This window comes from Notolepis coatsorum (genome assembly GCF_963971535.1).
Source record: "Notolepis coatsorum genome assembly, chromosome: 2".
In the NCBI taxonomy this organism is placed as follows: Eukaryota; Metazoa; Chordata; class Actinopteri; order Aulopiformes; family Paralepididae; genus Notolepis; species Notolepis coatsorum.
In genome coordinates, this window is record NC_140166.1 from 34,253,010 (window position 1) to 34,279,100 (window position 26,091).

Consider the following 26,091-nt stretch of genomic DNA (forward strand, 5'->3'; position numbering starts at 1 on the left):
ATTCTGTCAGGTAACAGTGCTGACCACTGCTGGGGTTTGAACCCAGGACCTTCATGCTGTGCGGTAACAGTGCTGACCACTGCTGGGGTTTGAACCCAGGACCTTCATGATGTGAGGTAATAGTGCTGACCACTGCTGGGGTTTGAACCCAGGACCTTCATGCTGTGAGGTAACAGTGCTGACCACTGCGCCACAGTGCTGCATGTATTTTCTATGTGGCAGCCTTTATGTCAAAGACAAACCTCCCGAGGGACAAATAAAGTAATCTTCATCTTGAATCTTCTTACCCGCACGGTCCTCTCCTTGCTGCTTCTGTTGCCTCTGCCTCAGGGGCAGCAGGGGGTGGGAGGGGCTGAACGACGGGCCTCCTTTACTGAAAACCACAAACATCAGGAATCAGCAACACACAACAACTTAACCCACTGGGTCAAGTCTGTAGCGAGTCTGTGGTGGGTCTGTGGCGGGTCGGCCGATATTTGACATTTTGAGATAAATCGGCATCGACCAATAAATCTACATCGGTGTAATAAAAGTCTACACACACATCAGTGTAATAAAAGTCTACATAAACATCGGTGTAATAAAAGTCTACAGACACATCAGTGTAATAAAGGTCAACAGAAACATCGGTGTAATAAAAGTCTACAGACACATCGGTGTAATAAAAGTCTACAGACACATCGGTGTAATAAAGGTCTAGAGACACATCGGTGTAATAAAGGTCTAGAGACACATCGGTGTAATAAAGGTCTAGAGACACATTGGTGTAATAAAAGTCTACAGACACATCGGTGTAATAAAGGTCTACAGACCCATCGGTGTAATAAAGGTCTAGAGACACATCGGTGTAATAAAGGTCTACAGACCCATCGGTGTAATAAAGGTCTAGAGACACATCGGTGTAATAAAGGTCTACAGACACATTGGTGTAATAAAGGTCTACAGACACATCGGTGTAATAAAGGTCTACAGACACATCGGTGTAATAAAGGTCTACAGACACATCGGTGTAATAAAGGTCTAGAGACACATCGGTGTAATAAAGGTCTAGAGACACATCGGTGTAATAAAGGTCTACAGACACATCGGTGTAATAAAGGTCTAGAGACACATCGGTGTAATAAAGGTCTAGAGACACATCGGTGTAATAAAGGTCTAGAGACACATCGGTGTAATAAAGGTCTAGAGACACATCGGTGTAATAAAGGTCTAGAGACACATCGGTGTAATAAAAGTCTACAGACACATCGGTGTAATAAAGGTCTAGACACATCAGTGTAATAAAAGTCTAGACACATCGGTGTAATAAACGTCTAGACACATCAGTGTAATAAAAGTCTAGACACATCGGTGTAATAAAGGTCTACAGACACATCGGTGTAATAAAAGTCTAGACACATCGGTGTAATAAAAGTCTAGACACATCGGTGTAATAAAGGTCTACAGACACATCGGTGTAATAAAGGTCTACTGACACATCGGTGTAATAAAAGTCTACAGACACATTGGTGTAATAAAAGTCTACAGACACATCGGTGTAATAAAAGTCTAGACACATCGGTGTAAGAAAAGTCTACAGACAGTGTACATTTTTTTTCTAGTCAATTTTGCCATTCTAAGATGTAAGGCTTAAATTCTTAGCTTCCAAAGCTCAATATTAATTGGACGCTCTTAATAACATACGTTTAATTATATATTGGCGATCGGCCACCCTGCTCTCTAAATATCAGCCACGCTGCTCTCTAAATATCAGCCACCCTGCTCTCTAAATATCAGCCACGCTGCTCTCTAAATATCAGCCACCCTGCTCTCTAAATATCAGCCACACTGCTCTCTAAATATCAGCCACGCTGCTCTCTAAATATCAGCCACCCTGCTCTCTAAATATCAGCCACCCTGCTCTCTAAATATCAGCCACGCTGCTCTCTAAATATCTGCCACCCTGCTCTCTAAATATCTGCCACACTGCTCTCTAAATATCAGCCACGCTGCTCTCTAAATATCTGCCACCCTGCTCTCTAAATATCAGCCACCCTGCTCTCTAAATATCTGCCACCCTGCTCTCTAAATATCAGCCACCCTGCTCTCTAAATATCAGCCACCCTGCTCTCTAAATATCAGCCACCCTGCTCTCTAAATATCAGCCACCCTGCTCTCTAAATATCAGCCACCCTGCTCTCTAAATATCTGCCACCCTGCTCTCTAAATATCAGCCACGCTGCTCTCTAAATATCAGCCACCCTGCTCTCTAAATATCAGCCACACTGCTCTCTAAATATCAGCCACGCTGCTCTCTAAATATCGGCCACCCTGCTCTTTAAATATCAGCCACCCTGCTCTTTAAATATCAGCCACCCTGCTCTCTAAATATCGGCCACCATGCTCTCTAAATATCAGCCACCCTGCTCTCTAAATATCAGCCACCCTGCTCTCTAAATATCAGCCACCCTGCTCTCTAAATATCGACCACCCTGCTCTCTAAATATCAGCCACCCTGCTCTCTAAATATCGACCACCCTGCTCTCTAAATATCAGCCACCCTGCTCTCTAAATATCGACCACCCTGCTCTCTAAATATCAGCCACCCTGCTCTCTAAATATCGGCCACCCTGCTCTCTAAATATCAGCCACGCTGCTCTTTAAATATCGGCCACCCTGCTCTCTAAATATCAGCCACCCTGCTCTCTAAATATCGGCCACCCTGCTCTCTAAATATCAGCCACCCTGCTCTCTAAATATCAGTCACCCTGCTCTCTAAATATCGGCCACCCTGCTCTCTAAATATTGGCCACCCTGCTCTCTAAACCACAAACATCAGGAATCAGCAACACACAACAACTTAACCCACTGGGTCAAGTCTGTAGCGAGTCTGTGGTGGGTCTGTGGCGGGTCGGCCGATATTTGACATTTTGAGATAAATCGGCATTGACCAATAAATCTACATCGGTGTAATAAAAGTCTACACACACATCAGTGTAATAAAAGTCTACATAAACATCGGTGTAATAAAAGTCTACAGACACATCAGTGTAATAAAGGTCAACAGAAACATCGGTGTAATAAAAGTCTACAGACACATCGGTGTAATAAAAGTCTACAGACACATCGGTGTAATAAAGGTCTAGAGACACATCGGTGTAATAAAGGTCTACAGACACATCGGTGTAATAAAGGTCTACAGACCCATCGGTGTAATAAAGGTCTACAGACCCATCGGTGTAATAAAGGTCTACAGACACATCGGTGTAATAAAGGTCTACAGACCCATCGGTGTAATAAAGGTCTACAGACCCATCGGTGTAATAAAAGTCTACAGACACATCGGTGTAATAAAGGTCTACAGACACATCGGTGTAATAAAAGTCTACAGACACATCGGTGTAATAAAGGTCTACAGACCCATCGGTGTAATAAAGGTCTAGAGACACATCGGTGTAATAAAGGTCTAGAGACACATTGGTGTAATAAAGGTCTACAGACACATTGGTGTAATAAAGGTCTACAGACACATCGGTGTAATAAAGGTCTACAGACACATCGGTGTAATAAAGGTCTACAGACCCATCGGTGTAATAAAGGTCTACAGACACATCGGTGTAATAAAGGTCTAGAGACACATCGGTGTAATAAAGGTCTAGAGACACATCGGTGTAATAAAAGTCTAGAGACACATCGGTGTAATAAAAGTCTACAGACACATCGGTGTAATAAAAGTCTACAGACACATCGGTGTAATAAAGGTCTAGACACATCAGTGTAATAAAGGTCTAGAGACACATCGGTGTAATAAAAGTCTACAGACACATCGGTGTAATAAAGGTCTAGACACATCAGTGTAATAAAAGTCTAGACACATCGGTGTAATAAACGTCTAGACACATCAGTGTAATAAAAGTCTAGACACATCGGTGTAATAAAGGTCTACAGACACATCGGTGTAATAAAAGTCTAGACACATCGGTGTAATAAAAGTCTAGACACATCGGTGTAATAAAAGTCTACAGACACATTGGTGTAATAAAAGTCTACAGACACATCGGTGTAATAAAAGTCTAGACACATCGGTGTAATAAAAGTCTACAGACAGTGTAAATTTTTTTTCTAGTCAATTTTGCCATTCTAAGATGTAAGGCTTAAATTCTTAGCTTCCAAAGCTCAATATTAATTGGACGCTCTTAATAACATACGTTTAATTATATATTGGCGATCGGCCACCCTGCTCTCTAAATATCAGCCACGCTGCTCTCTAAATATCAGCCACCCTGCTCTCTAAATATCAGCCACGCTGCTCTCTAAATATCAGCCACCCTGCTCTCTAAATATCAGCCACGCTGCTCTCTAAATATCAGCCACGCTGCTCTCTAAATATCAGCCACCCTGCTCTCTAAATATCAGCCACCCTGCTCTCTAAATATCAGCCACGCTGCTCTCTAAATATCTGCCACCCTGCTCTCTAAATATCTGCCACACTGCTCTCTAAATATCAGCCACGCTGCTCTCTAAATATCTGCCACACTGCTCTCTAAATATCAGCCACCCTGCTCTCTAAATATCTGCCACCCTGCTCTCTAAATATCAGCCACCCTGCTCTCTAAATATCAGCCACCCTGCTCTCTAAATATCAGCCACCCTGCTCTCTAAATATCGGCCACCCTGCTCTCTAAATATCAGCCACCCTGCTCTCTAAATATCAGCCACGCTGCTCTCTAAATATCAGCCACGCTGCTCTCTAAATATCTGCCACCCTGCTCTCTAAATATCGGCCACCCTGCTCTCTAAATATCAGCCATGCTGCTCTCTAAATATCTGCCACCCTGCTCTCTAAATATCAGCCACCCTGCTCTCTAAATATCTGCCACCCTGCTCTCTAAATATCAGCCACGCTGCTCTCTAAATATCAGCCACCCTGCTCTCTAAATATCAGCCACCCTGCTCTCTAAATATCAGCCACGCTGCTCTCTAAATATCGGCCACCCTGCTCTTTAAATATCAGCCACCCTGCTCTTTAAATATCAGCCACCCTGCTCTCTAAATATCGGCCACCATGCTCTCTAAATATCAGCCACCCTGCTCTCTAAATATCGACCACCCTGCTCTCTAAATATCAGCCACCCTGCTCTCTAAATATCGACCACCCTGCTCTCTAAATATCAGCCACCCTGCTCTCTAAATATCGACCACCCTGCTCTCTAAATATCAGCCACCCTGCTCTCTAAATATCGGCCACCCTGCTCTCTAAATATCAGCCACGCTGCTCTCTAAATATCAGCCACGCTGCTCTTTAAATATCAGCCACCCTGCTCTCTAAATATCAGCCACCCTGCTCTCTAAATATCGGCCACCCTGCTCTCTAAATATTGGCCACCCTGCTCTCTAAATATCAGCCACTCTGCTCTTTAAATATTGGCCACCCTGCTCTCTAAATATCGGCCATTGAAAAACCCATATCGGTCGACCGCTATTCTTTTCACAGGTATCCATCAGGATCAGCACAACCACTGTCATTCCCATGAGAACAACAGCCCCCACGTAATCCCACATGACCTTTCACCCTCCCACACAGGCACTGACACAGAGAGAGACATGCACACGAGCAATGCAAGAGTCTGTCTAGCCCGGTGCTTTTTAGAGTGTTACTTTTAGTCCCCCCCCCCCCCCCCCCCCGGACTACACTGGAGAAACACTGTTGCTGCTGCTAGCCATTTTGTTATTAAATTATAATTTTTTTTATCTACTTTTTCTCCAAATTTTTTATTTTTCTCCATTCCCCAATTTCGTATATTGTCCAATTATACCCCTCCCCTCTCTCGAACGTCGTTAGGCCATGCCTCCCACAGGTCGGCTGCAATGTGGACGAAGCCTTGCATCACGTGTCCCCTCCGGTACACAAGGAGGCATCCGTCGCATCTTTTCACCTGCACAGCGCAATCTCTCAGCGGCGAGGGTCTGCATGGGAGGGACACGCCGCCCCTGTTGCTTCCTGATTCTGCTGCGCAGGCGCACCAACCGACCTGTAGGAGTCGCTGTCCACAACGTCCGATCCCCACCCACCAGCCAGCTTCCCACCCCCTAATACTGCCAATTGTATTAGTATGAACGACCAGCCAAGCTGGTAGCAACGCCGAGAGCTGAGCTCGAACCCAGCATCTCCTGCGTTAGTGGCAAGCGCCTTGCCCACTGCGCCTTATTTAAATTTGATATAGTATAATATCTACATCCGCAAATTTTTTTTTTTTTTAGAACTGTATATAGTCATCTTGCTGGTATTTTTATTTATATTGGATGCTGCTACGGTCGAGGAACCACAACGAAGTGAATTTCACTCTCTTTGCTGTAAGGTACTGAATGACGTGACAATAAAGGAATCTGAATCTAAAGGAGAAGATAGAGGGATTAAAAGTAGAGGACGTAGCACGACATAAGTGAAAAATAACACAAATTGCATTGATGTGCCCATCCTTGGAGCAGGAAGCGGGCTGACCGACTGGTACGGATGGTGTTGTGTGTGCGAGGAGACTTACAGAGGGTCAGAGTTACAGGCTTCGGGGCCGACGCCCGGGGGCTCGGCCGTGCCAGGGCTGACCAGGAAGCTGCGCTTGGTGGCGTTGGAGATGGGCACAGACGGGCAGGTGCTCTTGGGCTGAGCCGTGGCTCGGGCTGGGAGAGGAGTGCAGGAGGGAGGGGTCCATCAAAATAGGAAGGACAGACTACGGATGGATTTCATGACAACATAATTTAGTTTGGGATGGAGAATGGCATTTTTGTGTAGGGAAGGTTTAATTAGTATATAACCCGATAGGCAATCTGATTAACTTGGCATACTGTAGACATGAACATTTCTAATCTTTTAAGGTGCTATATAAAAAAAATTGCAGTCAGGCTACTGAACTTAGAAGCAGGCCAGTGTTTCTAGTTGCGGCGGCGCGATAGTTAGATAACCTAAGTGGGGAACAACCAGGAGATCACTGTGACAGAGTAATGCAGTCTAAACAGTCATAAATCTTTTATTCAACTTAAGCTCTGATCATAACCATTTTTATTTTTCGATTTTTTTTTGTAATGTCAGATAAAAAATGAAATACTCCCACTTTTCTGAAAAGAGTTGTTAAATCTGACATTACAAAAAACCCATCAAAATCTGTGTTGTTGCTAATCATTGACACATGCCTAGCCTGTAATAATCCCCCCCAGAAAAATGTACTTTGCATTTGATATATTGAAAATATTAAACTTTGTGTTTTTTTTAACAATAATTTGTGATGCCATCACACAAACTGGCATTTAAAGGGTTACAATTAAAAAATGTATTGAATATGTTTTTTTTTCTTTTTTTTTAACAATAATTTTTGATGCCCATCACAAACACTGGCATTTAAAGGGTACAAATTTAAAAATGCCTGCACCAGAATGCAGGAAATTAAGTCTTTGTAACAAAATAATTCCTGGGGGGGGACCCCCACTTAGAAAGTGGCCTGACTGGGGCTATATTTCACACTATATTTCCCAGCCTGAATTATTTCCCCAGTCCGGCCCTGCTTATGTGATGCGACACTTGCTGTGTGAGTGTGTGAGTGTGTGAGTGTGTGAGTGAGTGAGTGAGTGAGTGAGTGAGTGAGTGAGTGAGTGAGTGAGTGAGTGAGTGAGTGAGTGAGTGAGTGAGTGAGTGAGTGAGAGAATTAAGTACATTTGCTGAAATACAGTTCTTAATTTTCTCACTTGCTATGTGAGAATGTTAGTTATTATGTTCTCAATGCCCCTTGCATTGTATGAGTTGTGTGGAAGAGTTTGCTAGTTCTAGTGCTACCCCTTTGTACATTGTGGCTGTGTCTGACAAAAGTTAACAATAAATAATGGTATTAGGAATACATTTGCCTCCTGCGTGAACTGTGCATAGCCGAATAGACTGAATAGAATAGTATTTTAACGTCGGTCATATGGTTGTACTTCGAGAGCCAGCTACGTTCTCAGGTGGTACTTGGTGTAAAAAGGTTGAGAACCACTGCGTTAGACAATATGAAAAAAGTATAAAAGAAAGAGGCTGGCTTGTGCGTTGTTGTAAACACTTACTTAAAAGCCTGAGGAAAACCATTCATACAAACTGTATAAGTAACTATTTCTTAGGCTATATAAAATCATGAAAAAGAAAAGCATGGTCATTAATCTCAGAATTTTTTATTAAATCTAAACATTCCTGAAGAACATTTTTGGTGGTACCAATGAAGTGAGATGTTCTGTTGCTACTGTACCATCTTTGAACTCGTCGGGGTCCCTGGGCTGCACAAACTCTGGCTTGACCATCTCGAACCACCAGAAGAGCTCGGCGATCAACACCATCACATTGTGCTGCATAGAGGACAGGAGGACTCTGATCAACACCATCACATTATGCTGCATAGAGAGGACAGGAGGACTCTGTGATCAACACCATCACATTGTGCTGCATAGAGAGAACCGGCAACATATTAAAGGCCTCTCAGAGATCAACACCACCACACTGTGCTGCAAAGAGAGGACAGGCAACACGTTAGAGGACTTTCTGTGGATGTCGTTTCCTGAGTAACTAAACACATGGTCATTTTACTGACCTAGTGGTTGATAGTTGCACTGTGCTGCACATTCTACCCATGGTGGGTATGTCAGCAAAGTCCATCTAGGAAGAAAATGAGGTACTCTGACATCACCGATTGGGGCGGGGCAGTGTGCAGCAGGGTGAGAATATCAACCACTAGGGCAGCACAATGACCATGTGTTGTAGTTATTCTTTAAATGCAGTATATACTCCTGGAATATTTGAGGGAACTCCACCCTGACCCTTTTTCTGGTAAACTGCCTAGAAATGCTCAAATATGTGAGCTACTTGTGAAGACGTTATATCCACACTTGGGGTACCTTGAGCACCAGCGGTGAGTAGAGCATGTCCTCCGTGGTCAGGTAGAAGCACCTGTTCAGGTACTCGTTGGCAAACTCCTTCAGCAGCTGGATGTTGTACAGGCTGTCAGCGATGGACGTCACCTCCTTCAGGCATATATCTGAGCAGCGGGAGAGAGGGAGGGAGAGAGGGAGGGAAGCATGAGGACTCAAACTCATTGACTTGGTGAGGACAAATGTCACGGTTGACTGGCAGCAGTGAGCCACGCTCAACCAGACCAGAATAGCATCACACCGGGATATCAAATTTAACATGTCAGAGTGTGTGTGTGTGCGCATGCGAGTGTATCTGTCCATGTGTTTGTGTACCGTATCGCTCCATGCGGTCAGGGCAGTAGTGTGTGTGTGTGTGTGTGTGTGTGTGTGTGTGTGTGTGTGTGTGTACTTTCAAGCTTCATGAGGTCAAGGCAGTAATGTGTGTGTGTGTGTACTTTCAAGCTTCATGAGGTCAAGGCAGTAATGTGTGTGTGTGTGTGTGCGCGCGCGCGCGTGTACCTTCAAGCTGCATGAGGTCAGGGCAGTAGTGTGTGTACCTTCAAGCTGCATGAGGTCAGGGCAGTAGTGTGTGTACCTTCAAGCTTCATGAGGTCAGGGCAGTAGTGTGTGTACCTTCAAGCTTCATGAGGTCAGGGCAGTAGTGTGTGTACCTTCAAGCTTCATGAGGTCAGGGCAGTAGTGTGTGTACCTTCAAGCTTCATGAGGTCAGGGCAGTAGTGTGTGTACCTTCAAGCTTCATGAGGTCAGGGCAGTAGTGTGTGTACCTTCAAGCTTCATGAGGTCAGGGCAGTAGTGTGTGTACCTTCAAGATTCATGAGGTCAGGGCAGTAGTGTGTGTACCTTCAAGCTTCATGAGGTCAGGGCAGTAGTGTGTGTACCTTCAAGCTGCATGAGGTCAGGGCAGTAGTGTGTGTACCTTAAAGCTGCATGAGGTCAGGGCAGTAGTGTGTGTACCTTCAAGCTTCATGAGGTCAGGGCAGTAGTGTGTGTACCTTCAAGCTTCATGAGGTCAGGGCAGTAGTGTGTGCACCTTCAAGCTTCATGAGGTCAGGGCAGTAGTGTGTGTGTGTACCTTCAAGCTTCATGAGGTCAGGGCAGTAGTGTGTGTGTGTACCTTCAAGCTTCATGAGGTCAGGGCAGTAGTGTGTGCGTGTGTACCTTCAAGCTGCATGAGGTCAGGGCAGTAGTGTGTGTACCTTCAAGCTTCATGAGGTCAGGGCAGTAGTGTGTGTACCTTCAAGCTTCATGAGGTCAGGGCAGTAGTGTGTGTACCTTCAAGCTTCATGAGGTCAGGGCAGTAGTGTGTGTACCTTCAAGCTTCATGAGGTCAGGGCAGTAGTGTGTGTACCTTCAAGCTTCATGAGGTCAGGGCAGTAGTGTGTGTACCTTCAAGCTTCATGAGGTCAGGGCAGTAGTGTGTGTACCTTCAAGCTTCATGAGGTCAGGGCAGTAGTGTGTGCACCTTCAAGCTTCATGAGGTCAGGGCAGTAGTGTGTGTGTGTACCTTCAAGCTTCATGAGGTCAGGGCAGTAGTGTGTGTGTGTGTACCTTCAAGCTGCATGAGGTCAGGGCAGTAGTGTGTGTACCTTCAAGCTTCATGAGGTCAGGGCAGTAGTGTGTGTACCTTCAAGCTTCATGAGGTCAGGGCAGTAGTGTGTGTACCTTCAAGCTTCATGAGGTCAGGGCAGTAGTGTGTGTACCTTCAAGCTTCATGAGGTCAGGGCAGTAGTGTGTGTACCTTCAAGCTTCATGAGGTCAGGGCAGTAGTGTGTGTACCTTCAAGCTTCATGATGTCAGGGCAGTAGTGTGTGTACCTTCAAGCTTCATGAGGTCAGGGCAGTAGTGTGTGTACCTTCAAGCTGCATGAGGTCAGGGCAGTAGTGTGTGTACCTTCAAGCTTCATGAGGTCAGGGCAGTAGTGTGTGTACCTTCAAGCTTCATGAGGTCAGGGCAGTAGTGTGTGTACCTTCAAGCTTCATGATGTCAGGGCAGTAGTGTGTGTACCTTCAAGCTTCATGAGGTCAGGGCAGTAGTGTGTGTACCTTCAAGCTGCATGAGGTCAGGGCAGTAGTGTGTGTACCTTCAAGCTTCATGAGGTCAGGGCAGTAGTGTGTGTACCTTCAAGCTTCATGAGGTCAGGGCAGTAGTGCGTGTACCTTCAAGCTTCATGAGGTAAGGGCAGTAGTGTGTGTACCTTCAAGCTTCATGAGGTCAGGGCAGTAGTGTGTGTACCTTCAAGCTTCATGAGGTCAGGGCAGTAGTAGTGCACCACGGTGAGCAGTGCTGCCGCGTCGCACACGTCCCTCATCAGGTCCTCCAACAGCGGGAAGAAGGGCAGCTGGCGGCCAGAGACGTGCTCCCTGCGATACCGCACCTGACCACCAGGGGGAGAGAGGGACGCATAGTGAGCAACTTTTTTTTTTTTATATAAATAAAGTTATAGCCAAGTCACAACAATGGGACTACTAGCAAGAGTGCAATGTTGTAAAACATCCCAGAAGCAACGACTCGTCACAGAAACATCTCTAGTAAAAAAGGCTGTGTTACACTTTCATTTCAAGGCGATTTTTAGGAGATTCGATCAACATCTAACATTATGAGATGTGATCTGGCCTGGCGTGTGTCCCAGCGCGGCCTGGGAGAGTCCAGACCAGACAGGCAATGCATCCTGGGAGAGACCAGACAGGCAATGCATCCTGGGAGAGTCCAGACCAGACAGGCAATGCATCCTGGGAGAGACCAGACAGGCAATGCATCCTGGGAGAGTCCAGACCAGACAAGTGCACAGTGAAGTGAGAAGTGTAACTGCAGCCACAGAGACACATGTCTGACCTGGTCTGTGGATGTTTCTGGCCATTCATAAATGGTAAATGGTGCATTTAGATTTATCCAAATCACTTTACAATTTGTTCCTCACATCCACCCATTCACTCACACATTCACACACTGACGAGCGGAGGCAACCATGCAAGGTGTCGACCTTCTCATCGGGAGCAGTTAGGGGTTAAGTGTCTTGCTCAAGGACACTTCCGACACGCTACCCGGGAGGAGTGGGAATCGAACCGGGAACCTCCGGATTACCAGACGACTGCTCTACCTCCCGAGCCACTGTCGCCCCACTCGTATGGGTGGAGACGGGAGTGTGAAGTGGGCGTGACGGAGCAGTGACATGAGGAGCAGGACAATTAGTAAGTAAGAGTCCTCCATTCATTCCATCATGGTCCTGTTACAGACACACTGGTACTAGTCACTAGAGATGGGTTGCCATCATGGTCCTGTTACAGACACACTGGTACTACTGTTCCATCATCTCCCCCCGGATCACGTTATTTCATCGATGAAGTGAATTTATCTTTTTGTTTCTTGCAAATGGACTGCACTGTGCTACCTTTTCATTTTTATTTCTTTTACATTTTCTTGTTGTTACTATATATATATTCATATTTTTATCTTATCTTTTTATATAGTTTATCTCAACTATCTTTTTATGTAAAGTGTCCTTGAGTCAGTGAAAGGCGCTTCAAATGTATTATTTATTATTATTAATGCTAGAACACCTATTTTATACAACACATGTGTGAGCTGAACAGGAGAAGTCATACAGTAACGTGATGATAAGTGAATAGAAAACCTTCGGGTCGGGGGTTATTTGGGGACACAGCGGACTGAATCTGGCCCCTAAATTAATCCATCACAATCCAGCTACAGCACAACTACACTAAGTGTGTTTTATATACAAGTACAAAAACAATACTAAGCAGAAGTCGGGAGGCTTAAATACGCCCACAACAAGTTATTCTACATAGCAGACAGAAACTGACCTAAAAAGTACACGGGAAGATTTATGTCAACAGAGGCAATTCTACTAGGGATGTGTCCAAATAATCAATTGTTGGATCCTTTATAGTGCACTTTGAAATGTGGAAGTCTGTTTGTCCTTCTCAGACTTAAACACGTTTCACTGAATTGTTAACATGTTCAACTGGAAAGACAACAATTTCCCATGTTTCACAAACTAACCAGAATAAGTAATACACACTGTGCCGATGCCTCATGATGCCTACATACATAGCAAATTAAACCAAAAGAGCACAAAGACCAAACAATAAATGATGTAGCCAAACTGAAGCAGCTGCAGAACAATCAACCCCACTAGTCTGAAGCCCCGCCCTCTTTCGACTGATCCTCCGATGACAACTGTCGCTCAGAGAAACAGTGTGATTTTTGTGATTGGAGGATCAAAGAAAGAGGGCAGAGCTTGAGATAGGTAAATTCTACAGGCAGCCTAATAACTCTAGCAGGGGGTGATACTGCTGCAAGCTCAAGCTCTACAACAAGGGAGTTCCTCCGCTCTCTGAAGAAGCTTCACACCGCTGCTCTGGCTCCAGCATGCAGTGGGCCAGCGGGTGTACGGCTGATCCACAGATCCACACACACAGATCCACACACACAGATCCACACACACACACACAGCAGCAGCAGTGATACCATCAGAGGGCGGCCGTGGGCAGAGGAGTGAGACCACTGGAGGAGAGTGAGGAGAGAGACCACTGGAGGAGAGTGAGGAGAGAGACCACTGGAGGAGAGTGAGGAGAGAGACCACCAGAGGAGAGTGTGAGGAGAGAGAGAGACCATTGGAGGAGAGAGGAGAGAGACCACCAGAGGAGTGTGTGAGGAGAGAGACCACTGGAGGAGAGTGAGGAGAGAGACCACTGGAGGAGAGAGAGGAGAGAGACCACTGGAGGAGAGTGAGGAGAGAGACCATTGGAGGAGAGTGTTATGGGAAATGATAAAGGACAAAACAATGAGCCGTTTGTATAAATCATTCGGAGTCGTTATTAAAAATAGAAACTGTTTATTTCATCTGTGGCCACAAAATGAAAGTCCAGTTTACAGTCAGAGACAAGATGTGTTCACACACTGAATCTGACCAGCAAAGTGACCAAGAGGTCTGGGCAACACGTACATTAATACACACTTGCAAGACGTAACATTATACATCAGATATGATGATGAAAGTATAAACAAACTGGGTTCTCAGAGGACCGCTGTGCCGTCCGCTTGGCTGTCACCTCCGGCATGGACCTTATCCTTGTGGCGCGATAAGGGACACTCGGTGAGCTGTTGACATTCTGATTTCTTTTTAAAGAATAATGACTCAGAATGATTTATACAAACGGCTCATCGTTTTGTCCTTAAAAAAAAATTAGAGGTCTAAACTAGAACATGGTGCCTGTCAGAGCCATTTGTTTTGTGTATATTACTGTGTGCTTGGTAGACTGGCGATGGTTTTTTCGATAGTTTCTCAATCTTGGTACATCCCAAAAGTATTAGGCGGGGATTAGACTCGTGCACGGAGTGCGGGGGCCTACCACGAGTATAATAAAAGATGTTTTGAGTTCAAGTCTGCGTCCCGAAAGTTGGGCGAGGGCGGGGATATTTGCTTCAAAAAAGAATTTTTTTTATAGCGCTGGTTTTGCTCTGCGGGCTCTGTAATTGAGGCATTGCTTTTCACAAAGGAGCAGGACGAGGGACTGTGCTGTGGTATTGTACAATTGCTTTGGAATTAGGGGTATGTTAACAGAGGGGGACAGCTGTGTTAATGGTGATGTTCTTTGTAGAGCTGCCGCGATTACCGCATTACGGCCACCGCAGAGTAGGCTGAATACCGCGTCACCGCTGTTTTTTATAATAATAATAATAAATTACCTCCTCTCGTTGGGCTTGCGGCTCTGCAGATATACCCTACTCATCTATCGAGGTTCCAAGCGACCCTATTGGGTACCAGAAAAGTCACGTGAAACATTGCAGACCACTGATTGGTCAGAAGAGAGACGCGTCACACGTTGTAGCGTCATGCAGTGTGTTACCACCAATCGGCAAGCGCGTATTAGGTTTTTACTTCCTGAATGTCAGATCATCACAACACGGCTAATAACGTTAGCTTTAACTCTCCGCCAGAGTGGACTACATCGCTCCTAAGGAGTACTAAACGAGACATAATGATTTTACTGTCTGCAACGAATGTTATAATAAAAGCCCTTCGTTCTATACACTTGTCTGATTGAAAACTTTATTAACAGACCGCAGAATGGGACAACTCAGCACGCTCTGAGCAAAGAAAGGAACTGAGATATGAATAGAGTATTGCTTGCCTTGCTATTGTCCGGTAAACACGCTGATGTTATTGAACGTATAACTATATAATGTTAATGCCACAAAATGAATGCCTTTATTATAAAGTAGTAACTTTATAGTAATAATAATAAGAAAGGGTCGGGGGGGTTAGGGGTAACCACCCCTGCCCGGGACACCGAGTGAACGGCGCAGGACCAGAGTGGAAACTTCGAATCCGTGTTTCACTTTCAATAACTAATGCGTGCTTGCCGAATCCCAAACAATATTCATGCTGCAAAGTCATCCTCTAAAAATAGACATTTAGACTAGAGGCAGGCTATATGCTATAAAGAGTAGACTACTACTAAAAAAAAAATGCATTCAAACTTTTTTTTTTTTTTTTTGTGTGCATGCGGTAATAACCGCGGCGGTAGGAAATATTTTGCAAATTTGTGCGGTAAGGAAATAATCAATACCGCGGCAGCTCTAGTTCTTTGGGTTTTAAAATGTCCTTTGGAACGCTGTGCTACTGGAAATAAGGGAACCAGACGCGTGAATACTTTACCCAAGGCAGTTGTCCTTCCGTGTTCGGTTTGCGCGCCCTGATTGGCCTCTCAGCGCCCAATCGCGTTAGCCCTACTATCCGTAGTACTTTACCATCTCCGCGGTCAACTAACTGCGAGCATCTGCAGCGACGTGATTCTCTTCACAGTAATATTACATTTCTCCCGATACTCTGCAAGTTCTGTGTAGCTGTAAAGACATTGATTGTCAATTCGTTTGAAACAGATCAGACTGTGGACACCACAACAGCTGTAACTAGTACAATTATGTTGACATTGTTTTCCTCTTATTGCTCCTTCCTAGCAGCAGCACGGCGATCGAAAGGAGCCTTGAAGTTGTACAATCACAGCTTTATTGTAAACAATTCCAAATGTTTTACATCCGTAGTACTTTACCATCTCCATGGTCAACTAACTGCGAGCATCTGCAGCGACGTGATTCTCTTCACAGTAATATTACATTTCTCCCGATACTCTGCTAGCTCTGTGTAGGCTAACGCGATTGGGCGCTGAGAGGCCAATCAGGGCGCGCAAACCGAACGCGGAAGGACAACTGCCTTGGGTAAAGTATTCACGCGAACCAGACAGTATGTTTCACAGGGGTGGATTATCTTTAATTATTTTACCTGGTCAAATCTCGAGTGTTTTCTAAGGAAAACTAGGGTATGAGGGTACTTTTCATGGGGTTCATGGACGAGGAAGGCACTGCTCTAAGGGTTAATTCCATTTTTGTTTGTCTGTACTATAAAAAATATAACTATTTTTTCTCACAAGGAGGCGGGAATGAGGGACTGTGAGTCGGGAGAATTTACCTGTGTTTTTCAGACATACCGTCATTTGCCATTCAGTCTCTATTTGACCTGCAGTACTCATATGGTTAGTAGCTGCTAGCAACAGCGATCATCTTATTTCATGTGACCTGCAGACATCATTGTGACCCGTTTGCCGACGAGACTCTAAGAGACAGTTGTTTTTTGTTGTCATGACTTAGGGAACTGCCCTGCTCGTTGGAGCTGAGTTGAGGGTATAGAATGGCCTGACTTCAGGCCAGGAGTCGACCCTTTATTTATTTTTTTTTATTGGTCTTTTTCCCCCTCCATTTTCCTCCGATTTTCTCCCATCCCAATGTTAGTCGTATGCCAATTCCCAGTCCCTTCCTGGTCGCTGCGCTTTACCCCCCACAGTCAGATCATTTGGGAGAGTGGAGGCTACCACGTGCTTCCTCCGACACACGTCCAGCCAATCACCGCTTCTTTTCACCTGGCAGCGCGGATTCTCATTGAGAGGGCGTAGCATGTGGGAGGACCACACTATCCCCCTCACGTCCAATCCGCGCTTAGCAGGCGCCCCGACCGAACTGTAGGAGTCGCTGTTTACAACGACCCGGACCCACCCCGCCAGCTTCTCCCACCCTCTGATACAGCCAATTGTATCAGTGCAGACGGCCAGCCAAACTGGTGACAACCCCGGAGCTGTGAGCTGGATTCGAACAGGCGAACCAAGCTCACAGCTCCGGGGCTGGTGACGAACGCAATCTCCGCTCGACCACCTAACCGCCTTTGGAGGAGTCGACCCTTTCTACCATTTAGTGTGTAAACAGAAAAGGGGAAAATAGAAAAAGAGTTCTGTCTATTGTTGTTAGTGTGTAAACAGAAAAGGGGAAAATAGAAAGAGTTCTGTCTATTGTTGTTAGTGTGTAAACAGAAAAGGGGAAAATAGAAAAAGAGTTCTGTCTATTGTTGTTAGTGTGTAAACAGATAAGGGGAAAATAAGAGAAAAGGTTTATTACACTGTACTAAGTTAACTCTGTCTATTGTTTTATTACAGGTTCAAAACTGTCAGGTATTAAACTATGTGTGTGTATCAAACAAGAGAAACTGTCAGGTTTTAAAACTGTGTAGGACCCAGGCCTAGAACTGTACCCTGAAAGGGAACTGCACCCAGAGAGGAAGGTTTGCCCTGCGGCAGGTTTTTGGGTTGAAGGGGTATCGAACAGGAGGGAAGACTGTCATGTTTTAAACTGTGGATACCGAACAGGGGTTAAGACGACTTTGAACTGTTGAACAGTAATTCAATTTTTTTTATTGCACTGTAAACACTATGAATGTGATTTGAATGAAAGAAATGTGATAACGGGCAACATTTTTTAAAGCGTGGCTGAGGGAAAAAAAAGAAAAGAAAAAGAGAATGGATAGTGAGATATACAGAGCTTTGTTGATTTCTGTTTTCCAGCTGGCACTCACTACAACATCCATCTCCTTTGTCTTTCTCTACAACGTACACCTATGTACCCCTCTCCTTTGTGGTTTCTCAGGGGGGGTCCTCCATCTCTGTGCCAAACCAATGCCCGCCGGCCCTACTGACCACTGCCCCAGAGAGAGGAAGCTGAGCCCGGCTGACCCCAGCTGACTCCACTGCTCCAGAGAAGCATATGCCTACCAGCCTGCTCCACTCTGCAGCTGGACACGACCAACGCAGCTATGAGCTACAGCTAGGACCATCAGACACTGCCAACAGCTGACCACAGCTGGCCTACTGCTCGAACTAGGAGGCAGAGAGTTGACCGGCTTGCTCCACTCTGCAGCTACCAGCTAACACCATCGGACACTGCCAACAGCTGGCCCATCACTGGCCGAAGATAAAGAACTAAGCAATCCTAACTGCGATTCACCAGCAGGCTTTTAACCGAACCTCATTCATCAGAGGAAAAGACAGTTAGCCTGTTTCAGTCGTGAGTCGAACCAAGGACAATGCGAAAGAAGAAGGCCATCTGGGACGACCGAGGGAACCATCAGACTGGATCGGCCCGGGGGTATTGGATGGCAGGGAGGGGAAGACCTACCTGAGATTCGACAAATGAGGCAAGTTTAAAACACACGCTACAGATGTGCATTTCATTGTTTGTGTGATTATGTTTCATTCTTGTATACATGTTTTATTATTCTCAGAGCTTTTGGCTCTCAAAGTCAAGTGTTTCCTGTTTTTTGTTTTATCTGCTCTGCTCTTAGATGAGCAGCCCTGCAGCTATCTCATAAGAGAAAATGTATTAATATTAGTCATTCAAACTAGATTTGGTTACGGTCTAATTGTTAAGCAAACCTTAAGAAAAAATGTAAAGGTGCAGTAGGTCATTTTTATCATCTTTTTCTCTTCTCACCCTGACGTTTGTTTTGGGAACGCTCCATTCCAAAACTGATTCTGAACACTGTCTCATAGCAGAAACTGTGTAGTCAAGTGTTTTCAAGGTTGTTTTGTTTTTGCCTTTTGTTATTATAGATACTCTCCTTGGTTTTTGTTGTGATTCTTTCAGGCTTGGTGATTGGAGAAATCTATATTCTGCATCTCGACCGCCCGGAGCCTGGACACTGTGTTCCCGACCACGTTTATGTGTGGACTAATGTCTCCCTCTAGGGGTTGGTTGATGTAATAAAGTTATTATTTTGTTTTTCTTCCTCTGATCAATAAAGTTATGTTTTTGCAGGTTGATATTAGAGACAGTAGTCTACCCGTATTCTGCATGTTTAATTATAGGTTTTGTATAGTATAGGTATTGTTTTTGGCATTTTTTAGAGTTAACACTATGATCGCCGTGGACGAGTTAAGACGTCATTCCTAGCCATGCTCATTCTGCCGAAGACGCCGTAACTCGTCTTTGATGTCAATATTTCAAAAATCTGTCATCGAAATCATATTTCCTTTCCGGAGCCCTGAGACACACTGCAAAGCTCCACTCAACTCTCTAGCGGTTCAATAGCGCCATCTGGTGGCAGATCGGCAGATCGCCAAACGGAAATTACCCTTTGAACCGGTAGTGCTCATCCATATGTGGTCCGGGCACTCGCTATCGTTAGAGAGACTCCGTATTGACACAGTGAACATCGATCGGTGCAAATAACTCGAAAAACATGATTTGGACGTATATACTATTATACAACCTGGAAATGGATCGGGCATTTCCCCATCCCATAATAGAAAAAATTTCTGTTCCACGCTCATCTGCCAGCGGCGCGAGGAAGCCACGGTAAGATTCAGCGTTATATTCTAACGTGTTCCATATAAACTGCTATGATGAACATATGACCCACTCTGGATGAATCATCTAACGCTGCCCACGGAATTATAAACGATCCCCCGCCCATCCGGTCATCATCAGATGATGCGTAGAAACTTCTAGAACCACGTCCAGTTGAAATTCTTTATCTCGCACAGATTCCTACCAAAATGTATTTGATCATCAATATAATGCATTTAGGGCTATAAATCACGTTCTGAAGAAAGCTACAGAAAACGATAAAAACATACTTATACTTTAGACCATATTTTAGTATGAATATGTGAATGAAAAAGTTTAACGTTGCTACACCCTGAACAATACTTATAGGAAATTGAATGGGCCATAATAATGGCAATTTAGCAATAGAATTTAAAAAGTTATAGCCCTGCAAAGAAGGGGAACTTCTCCATAGACAAATCGAGCTGGCGAGGGATGGTAAATTATGAATTTAACCCATGGCGATTAAAGTGTTAATAGCGTTTAAATAATGATAATATTTTCTTTTTTTTGTAATCTATATTATCAAACAGGGTGGAGTGTCGTGGGAAATATTATCATGTCATTATAGATCTGTGTTGAGATATCATTTTGTCTTTGTACAGCTTGACTGGTTCAAAATGACCAGCTAGTATAATGTGTGTGTGTGTCTCTAGCAGAGACTCCAAAGTACCAAGGTTATCTTTCCAGCCAGCCAAAGCAAGGTCTTGTTGCTCCTGCCTACTGAGAACCCAGTTTGTTTATACTTTCATCATCATATCTTCTGTTCTAATGTTACGTCTATTTCTGTGTATAATGTACGGTGTGACCAGACCTCTTGGTCACTTTGCTGGTCAGATTCAGTGTGTGAACACATGTTGTCTCCGACTGTAAACTAAACTTTCATTTTGTGGCCACAGATGAAATAAACTATGTTTCTATTTTTAATAACGACTCAGAATGATTTATACAAACGGCTCATCGTTTTGTCCTTTAACATTTCCCATAACAAGAGTGAGGAGAGAGACCACCAGAGGAGAGTGTGAGGAGAGAGACCACTGGAGGAGAGTGAGGAGAGAGACAACTGGAGGAGAGTGAGGAGAGACCACCGAAGGAGAGTGTGAGGAGAGAGACCACCAGAGGAGAGTGTGAGGAGAGACCACCAGAGGAGAGTGTGAGGAGAGAGACCACCAGAGGAGAGAGACCACCAGAGGAGAGTGTGAGGAGAGAGACCACCAGAGGAGAGGTGACAGCAGATCAGTGAGCAGAGGTGGACGAGGATGGTATTGCAGAGGAGGTGGAGCCAGATTTAACTGGTTTTCGAAGGCAAGTAAACAAACACACACCCACAACCACACCCACACAGTTAATCCACACAGCCTGCATGAAATGTACAGAAAACATTGTACACCAAAATAAACATCTTTCACCAAATATACAAAACAGAACAAACTCATAGCACAGTGCGACATTATTTTGAATAAAATAAAAATAAGCATTTAAAAAGGCATCTTTCTCCCCCTGTGCAGACACACTGGCTACAAGCAGCACAGAATGAGCTTGATGAGCCGTGGTGGTGTGTGTGGGTGGTGTGTGTGTGTGTGCGTGCACGCGCACATGAACACAGAACTATGCGTGCAATGTGAGGGAGGGCGGGGAGGAGGGGGGCTAGCAGCCAACTTACAGGTACTAGCTTCCAATACCATTTGGAGGGAGACTATCCAGATAGCAGGGACAAGAGAGGGGGGGTAGAAAGGTCAATAGGTCAGAGGTCAGAGGTCATGGGGAGAGAGAGACATAGAGAGACAGAGGACGCAGAGACAAAGAGAGAGATAGAGACAGAGAAAGAGAGACAGGGACAGAAAGAGAGACAGAGACCGAGAGAGACAGAGAGAGATATAGAGAGAGAGATGGAGAGACAGAGAGAGACAGAGACAGGAGACAGAGAGAGAGAGATGGAGAGAGACAGAGGAGACAGAGAGAGACAGACAGAGAGATAGATGGAGAGATAGAGAGAGAGAGAGAGAGACAGAGACAGAGAGAGACATAGACTGGATTTTATTCCAGGCTGAAGGGGATAGTTGTGGTCTTTTTGGAAACCGAGCTCCACCTCCTACTGGGTGTTGTTGGTTGGTAACGTAAATGGGGTCAAGCTCCTGTCTGTACCAGCTGACTGAAGCTCAAGGGAATCTACTTTGTGTGCATCCTGCAGTAGGTTTCAGTGAGCCTGACTGGAGCTGGTGTGAGGAACAGCAGGGGCTGTAGGTTTCAGTGAGCCTGACTGGAGCTGGTGTGAGGAACAGCAGGGGCTGTAGGTTTCAGTGAGCCTGACTGGAGCTGGTGTGAGGAACAGCAGGGGCTGTAGGTTTCAGTGAGCCTGACTGGAGCTGGTGTGAGGAACAGCAGGGGCTGTAGGTTTCAGTGAGCCTGAGCGGAGCTGGTGTGAGGAACAGCAGGGGCTGTAGGTTTCAGTGAGCCTGAGCGGAGCTGGTGTGAGGAACAGCAGGGGCTGTAGGTTTCAGTGAGCCTGAGCGGAGCTGGTGTGAGTAACAGCAGGGGCTGTAGGTTTCAGTGAGCCTGAGCGGAGCTGCTGTGAGGAACAGCAGGGGCTGTAGGTTTCAGTGAGCCTGACTGGAGCTGGTGTGAGGAACAGCAGGGGCTGTAGGTTTCAGTGAGCCTGAGCGGAGCTGCTGTGAGGAACAGCAGGGGCTGTAGGTTTCAGTGAGCCTGAGCGGAGCTGGTGTGAGGAACAGCAGGGGCTGTAGGTTTCAGTGAGCCTGACTGGAGCTGGTGTGAGGAACAGCAGGGGCTGTAGGTTTCAGTGAGCCTGACTGGAGCTGGTGTGAGGAACAGCAGGGGCTGTAGGTTTCAGTGAGCATGAGCGGAGCTGGTGTGAGGAACAGCAGGGGCTGTAGGTTTCAGTGAGCCTGACTGGAGCTGGTGTGAGGAACAGCAGGGGCTGTAGGTTTCAGTGAGCCTGACTGGAGCTGGTACGAGGAACAGCAGGGGCTGTAGGTTTCAGTGAGCCTGACTGGAGCTGGTGTGAGGAACAGCAGGGGCTGTAGGTTTCAGTGAGCCTGAGCGGAGCTGGTGTGAGGAACAGCAGGGGCTGTAGGTTTCAGTGAGCCTGACTGGAGCTGGTATGAGGAACAGCAGGGGCTGTAGGTTTCAGTGAGCCTGACTGGAGCTGGTACGAGGAACAGCAGGGGCTGTAGGTTTCAGTGAGCCTGAGCGGAGCTGGTGTGAGGAACAGCAGGGGCTGTAGGTTTCAGTGAGCCTGACTGGAGCTGGTGTGAGGAACAGCAGGGGCTGTAGGTTTCAGTGAGCCTGAGCGGAGCTGGTGTGAGGAACAGCAGGGGCTGTAGGTTTCAGTGAGCCTGACTGGAGCTGGTGTGAGGAACAGCAGGGGCTGTAGGTTTCAGTGAGCCTGAGCGGAGCTGGTGTGAGGAACAGCAGGGGCTGTAGGTTTCAGTGAGCCTGACTGGAGCTGGTGTGAGGAACAGCAGGGACTGTAGGTTTCAGTGAGCCTGACTGGAGCTGGTGTGAGGAACAGCAGGGACTGTAGGTTTCAGTGAGCCTGACTGGAGCTGGTGTGAGGAACAGCAGGGGCTGTAGGTTTCAGTGAGCCTGACTGGAGCTGCTGTGAGGAACAGCAGGGGCTGTAGGTTTCAGTGAGCCTGACTGGAGCTGGTGTGAGGAACAGCAGGGACTGTAGGTTTCAGTGAGCCTGACTGGAGCTGGTGTGAGGAACAGCAGGGACTGTAGGTTTCAGTGAGCCTGACTGGAGCTGGTGTGAGGAACAGCAGGGACTGTGCCGAGAGAAGATTCTACCAGTCGACATTATTGGAAATTAACAAATAGAGCTAGGCTTCCAAAAATCGGAACTATTCCTTTAAGGGGAAATAGAGAGAAAGAGAAAGAGAGAGAAAGAGAGCGAGAGGAGAGAGAGCAGGGTCAAAACAACTCCAATGCCATCAGGGGAGAAACATTCTTTATCAGAAGTGCTGACCCTGCCGTTGTCCTTCAGCCAGGCTCTCTTGATAAAGACATTCTATTGAGCCGATGACACTAACCTGGATAAATGATTAAGGAAAAGAGGGTATTTAACAAAGCACTTAAACCTAGTCACAAAACGGAAATACTGGAACTACTGATTGAATTCCAGTTCCACCATCTTGGCTCTGGCCTTTTCGGTTTCCCAGATTCCTCTCTGTGAAAGAGGCAACTGTAGAGGGCCCGTGTGCTTCTAGCCTTACCTTCTGGTGGCTGGGCGACTCCAGCGGGTGCTGCTTCACTTTGTGCTCCCGTTCCGTGATCTCCCTCATCTTCATGTTCACCTGTGGAGGAAGACACTGCGTTTACATACCAACTCCATCTCTTCAGCTACATGGCGGCTCACAGCCACAGTCCTCAAAGCCCCACAGCTAGTGCCTGGTTAGTAGAGAGTTAGTAGATGCCAGTCATGTAGTAGGACACAGCAGCAGTGCAAAGACTAAACACCACATCCACAGTCCTCTATCCCCACAGCTAGTGCCTGGTTAGTAAAGCTCTTATGGTGCAGTCATGTAGTAGGAAAGAGACTAGAGACTAAACAGCAGACAAAGACACATACACTTCCCTGCTCCCAGACATTGAGTGTGGCAGAGTGGTGAATAATGGGACACACTGTGTCAGGGGCCTTGGCATCTCATTGATGGACAAGTGAAATACAAGCCTGCATGTTACTGACCCATCTGTGTGTGTGTGCGTGCGTGTGTGTGTGTGTGTGTGTGTGTGTGTGTGCGTCCGTGCGTGTGTCCGTGCGTGTGTCCGTGCGTGTGTCCGGATCAGCCCTCTACTGTCTGTGGGCCTGTCCCAGATCATCAGTAACGTCCAGGCCTCAGGCAGACCAGTAGGGACACTGTGTTCTGCCGTGTCAAGAGTCGTCAACGTGATTCACCCGACAGAGTGCTGAGCCAGTGGATGCAGGGCAGCCTGGTGTATGCCGGGTCTATAAGGGGTAAGCAGTGCATAATGCGCGTCTGTGTGTCAGATAGAGAGAGAAAAACATGTTTTCTAAGGAGCTAAATATTTTTTTAACTATGAAAAAGAAAATAGTCAGAGGTAATGTAAAACATGTGTGCTGATTAGAAATATGGGGGTGACAGTGGCTCAGGAGGTAAGAGTAGTCATCTAGTAATGGCGAAGGTGAATACGGTTTGATTCCGGCTCCTCCCAGCAGCGTCGGAAGTGTTTGTTGAGCAAGACACTTAACCCCTAACTGCTCCTGATGAGCATGGTTGCCTCCACCATCGGCGTGTGAGCGAGTGGGTGAATACGGTTTACATCCCTAGTATCTAAGGCGGCACGGTGGTTAACACTGTCGCCTCACAGCTAGAAGGTCCAGGGTTCGATTCCCCCCTGGGGACCAGGTCGCCGCGTTGCCAGGTACCCAGGTGGGGTATCTCCCAGGCCTTTCTGTGTGGAGTTAGTATGTTCTCCCTGTGCTCGCAAGGGTTTCCCCTCCAGATCAGATAAACCCAATGGAAAAACATGCAGAACAGATTGCTAACGCTGTCGCATCCCTGACGAAGACGGACAGGAGCACTTGGATTGGTCCCCAGGCGCGGCCTCACGCTGCAGCCCATGTCTGCTCGCGGCTGTCCTTGGGGGGCGATGGATGACGGGATGGGTGAAACGCAGAGAGGAACATTTCATCGGCGACCCAAAAATAAAATGTGCGCGTGTGTATCTGTGTGTGCCGCCCATCGCATGTGTGCGTCACTGCATGACGACATTGTCAATGTGTGCAATGAATAAAGACTTCTTCAAAGTCCAGTTTAATCTTAATCTAGACTGCATAGTGCAGGACTGGTGCTCTGACCTTGTTGATCCAGAAGACCATGGCGTCTTCCAGGTCGAAGGGCAGCTCCTTGGAGGCGCTGAACGTGGAGAAGCGCTTGACGCAGGCCACCACCTTCTCGATGCTCATCATCTCCACCGTGTAGGCCATCATCAGGGCATCGATCAGGGGCATGTGGGCACTCTGGGTGGGAAAGAGAGACAACTCAGTTTCACAAGGATTTTGTGAGCACTCAAACTAATAGACCAGTTCACCATTTACAAACATACCGCGTTCGAGCCAATCAGTTGACTAAGTCGCCCACTACCGGCGCAAGCTGCTGCGCTAAAAGAAGTACAATGGGGCTCTATGGAGAAACCATGACACTCCCCTGACTAACAGTATGAAGGGGCTCTATGGAGAAACCATGACACTCCCCTGACTAACAGTATGAAGGGGCTCTATGGAGAAACCATGACACTCCCCTGACTAACGGTATGAAGGGGCTCTATGGAGAAACCATGACACTCTGACTAAAAGTAGTTTCAAACGAAAACGTCTGGATGTCATTTAGCCAGATCAGCACGGCTGTGAGTGTGAGTCTTTCACCTTTTACATATCTAGCTTTGGCATGG

At 46.3% G+C, this 26,091-nt stretch overlaps 1 protein-coding gene across 4 annotated transcripts in view; it reads right to left on the reverse strand.

Annotated features, from left to right (window-relative positions):
* Positions 1-26,091, reverse strand: part of camsap1b (calmodulin regulated spectrin-associated protein 1b) — a 164,755-nt gene that overhangs the window by 16,144 nt on the left and 122,520 nt on the right. For 2 of the 4 annotated variants that reach the window (XM_084308965.1, XM_084308964.1), the window contains exons 4-10: positions 25,499-25,660; positions 23,892-23,972; positions 11,158-11,299; positions 8,890-9,029; positions 8,247-8,343; positions 6,522-6,657; positions 288-373 (exon numbers count right to left, since the gene is read on the reverse strand). In XM_084308965.1, the coding sequence (XP_084165091.1) occupies positions 288-373; positions 6,522-6,657; positions 8,247-8,343; positions 8,890-9,029; positions 11,158-11,299; positions 23,892-23,972; positions 25,499-25,660 (844 nt within the window). Of the gene's footprint in view, positions 1-287; positions 374-6,521; positions 6,658-8,246; positions 8,389-8,889; positions 9,030-11,157; positions 11,300-23,891; positions 23,973-25,498; positions 25,661-26,091 lie in introns of all 4 variants that reach the window. The other 2 variants (XM_084308963.1, XM_084308962.1) reach the window with 1 other exon arrangement.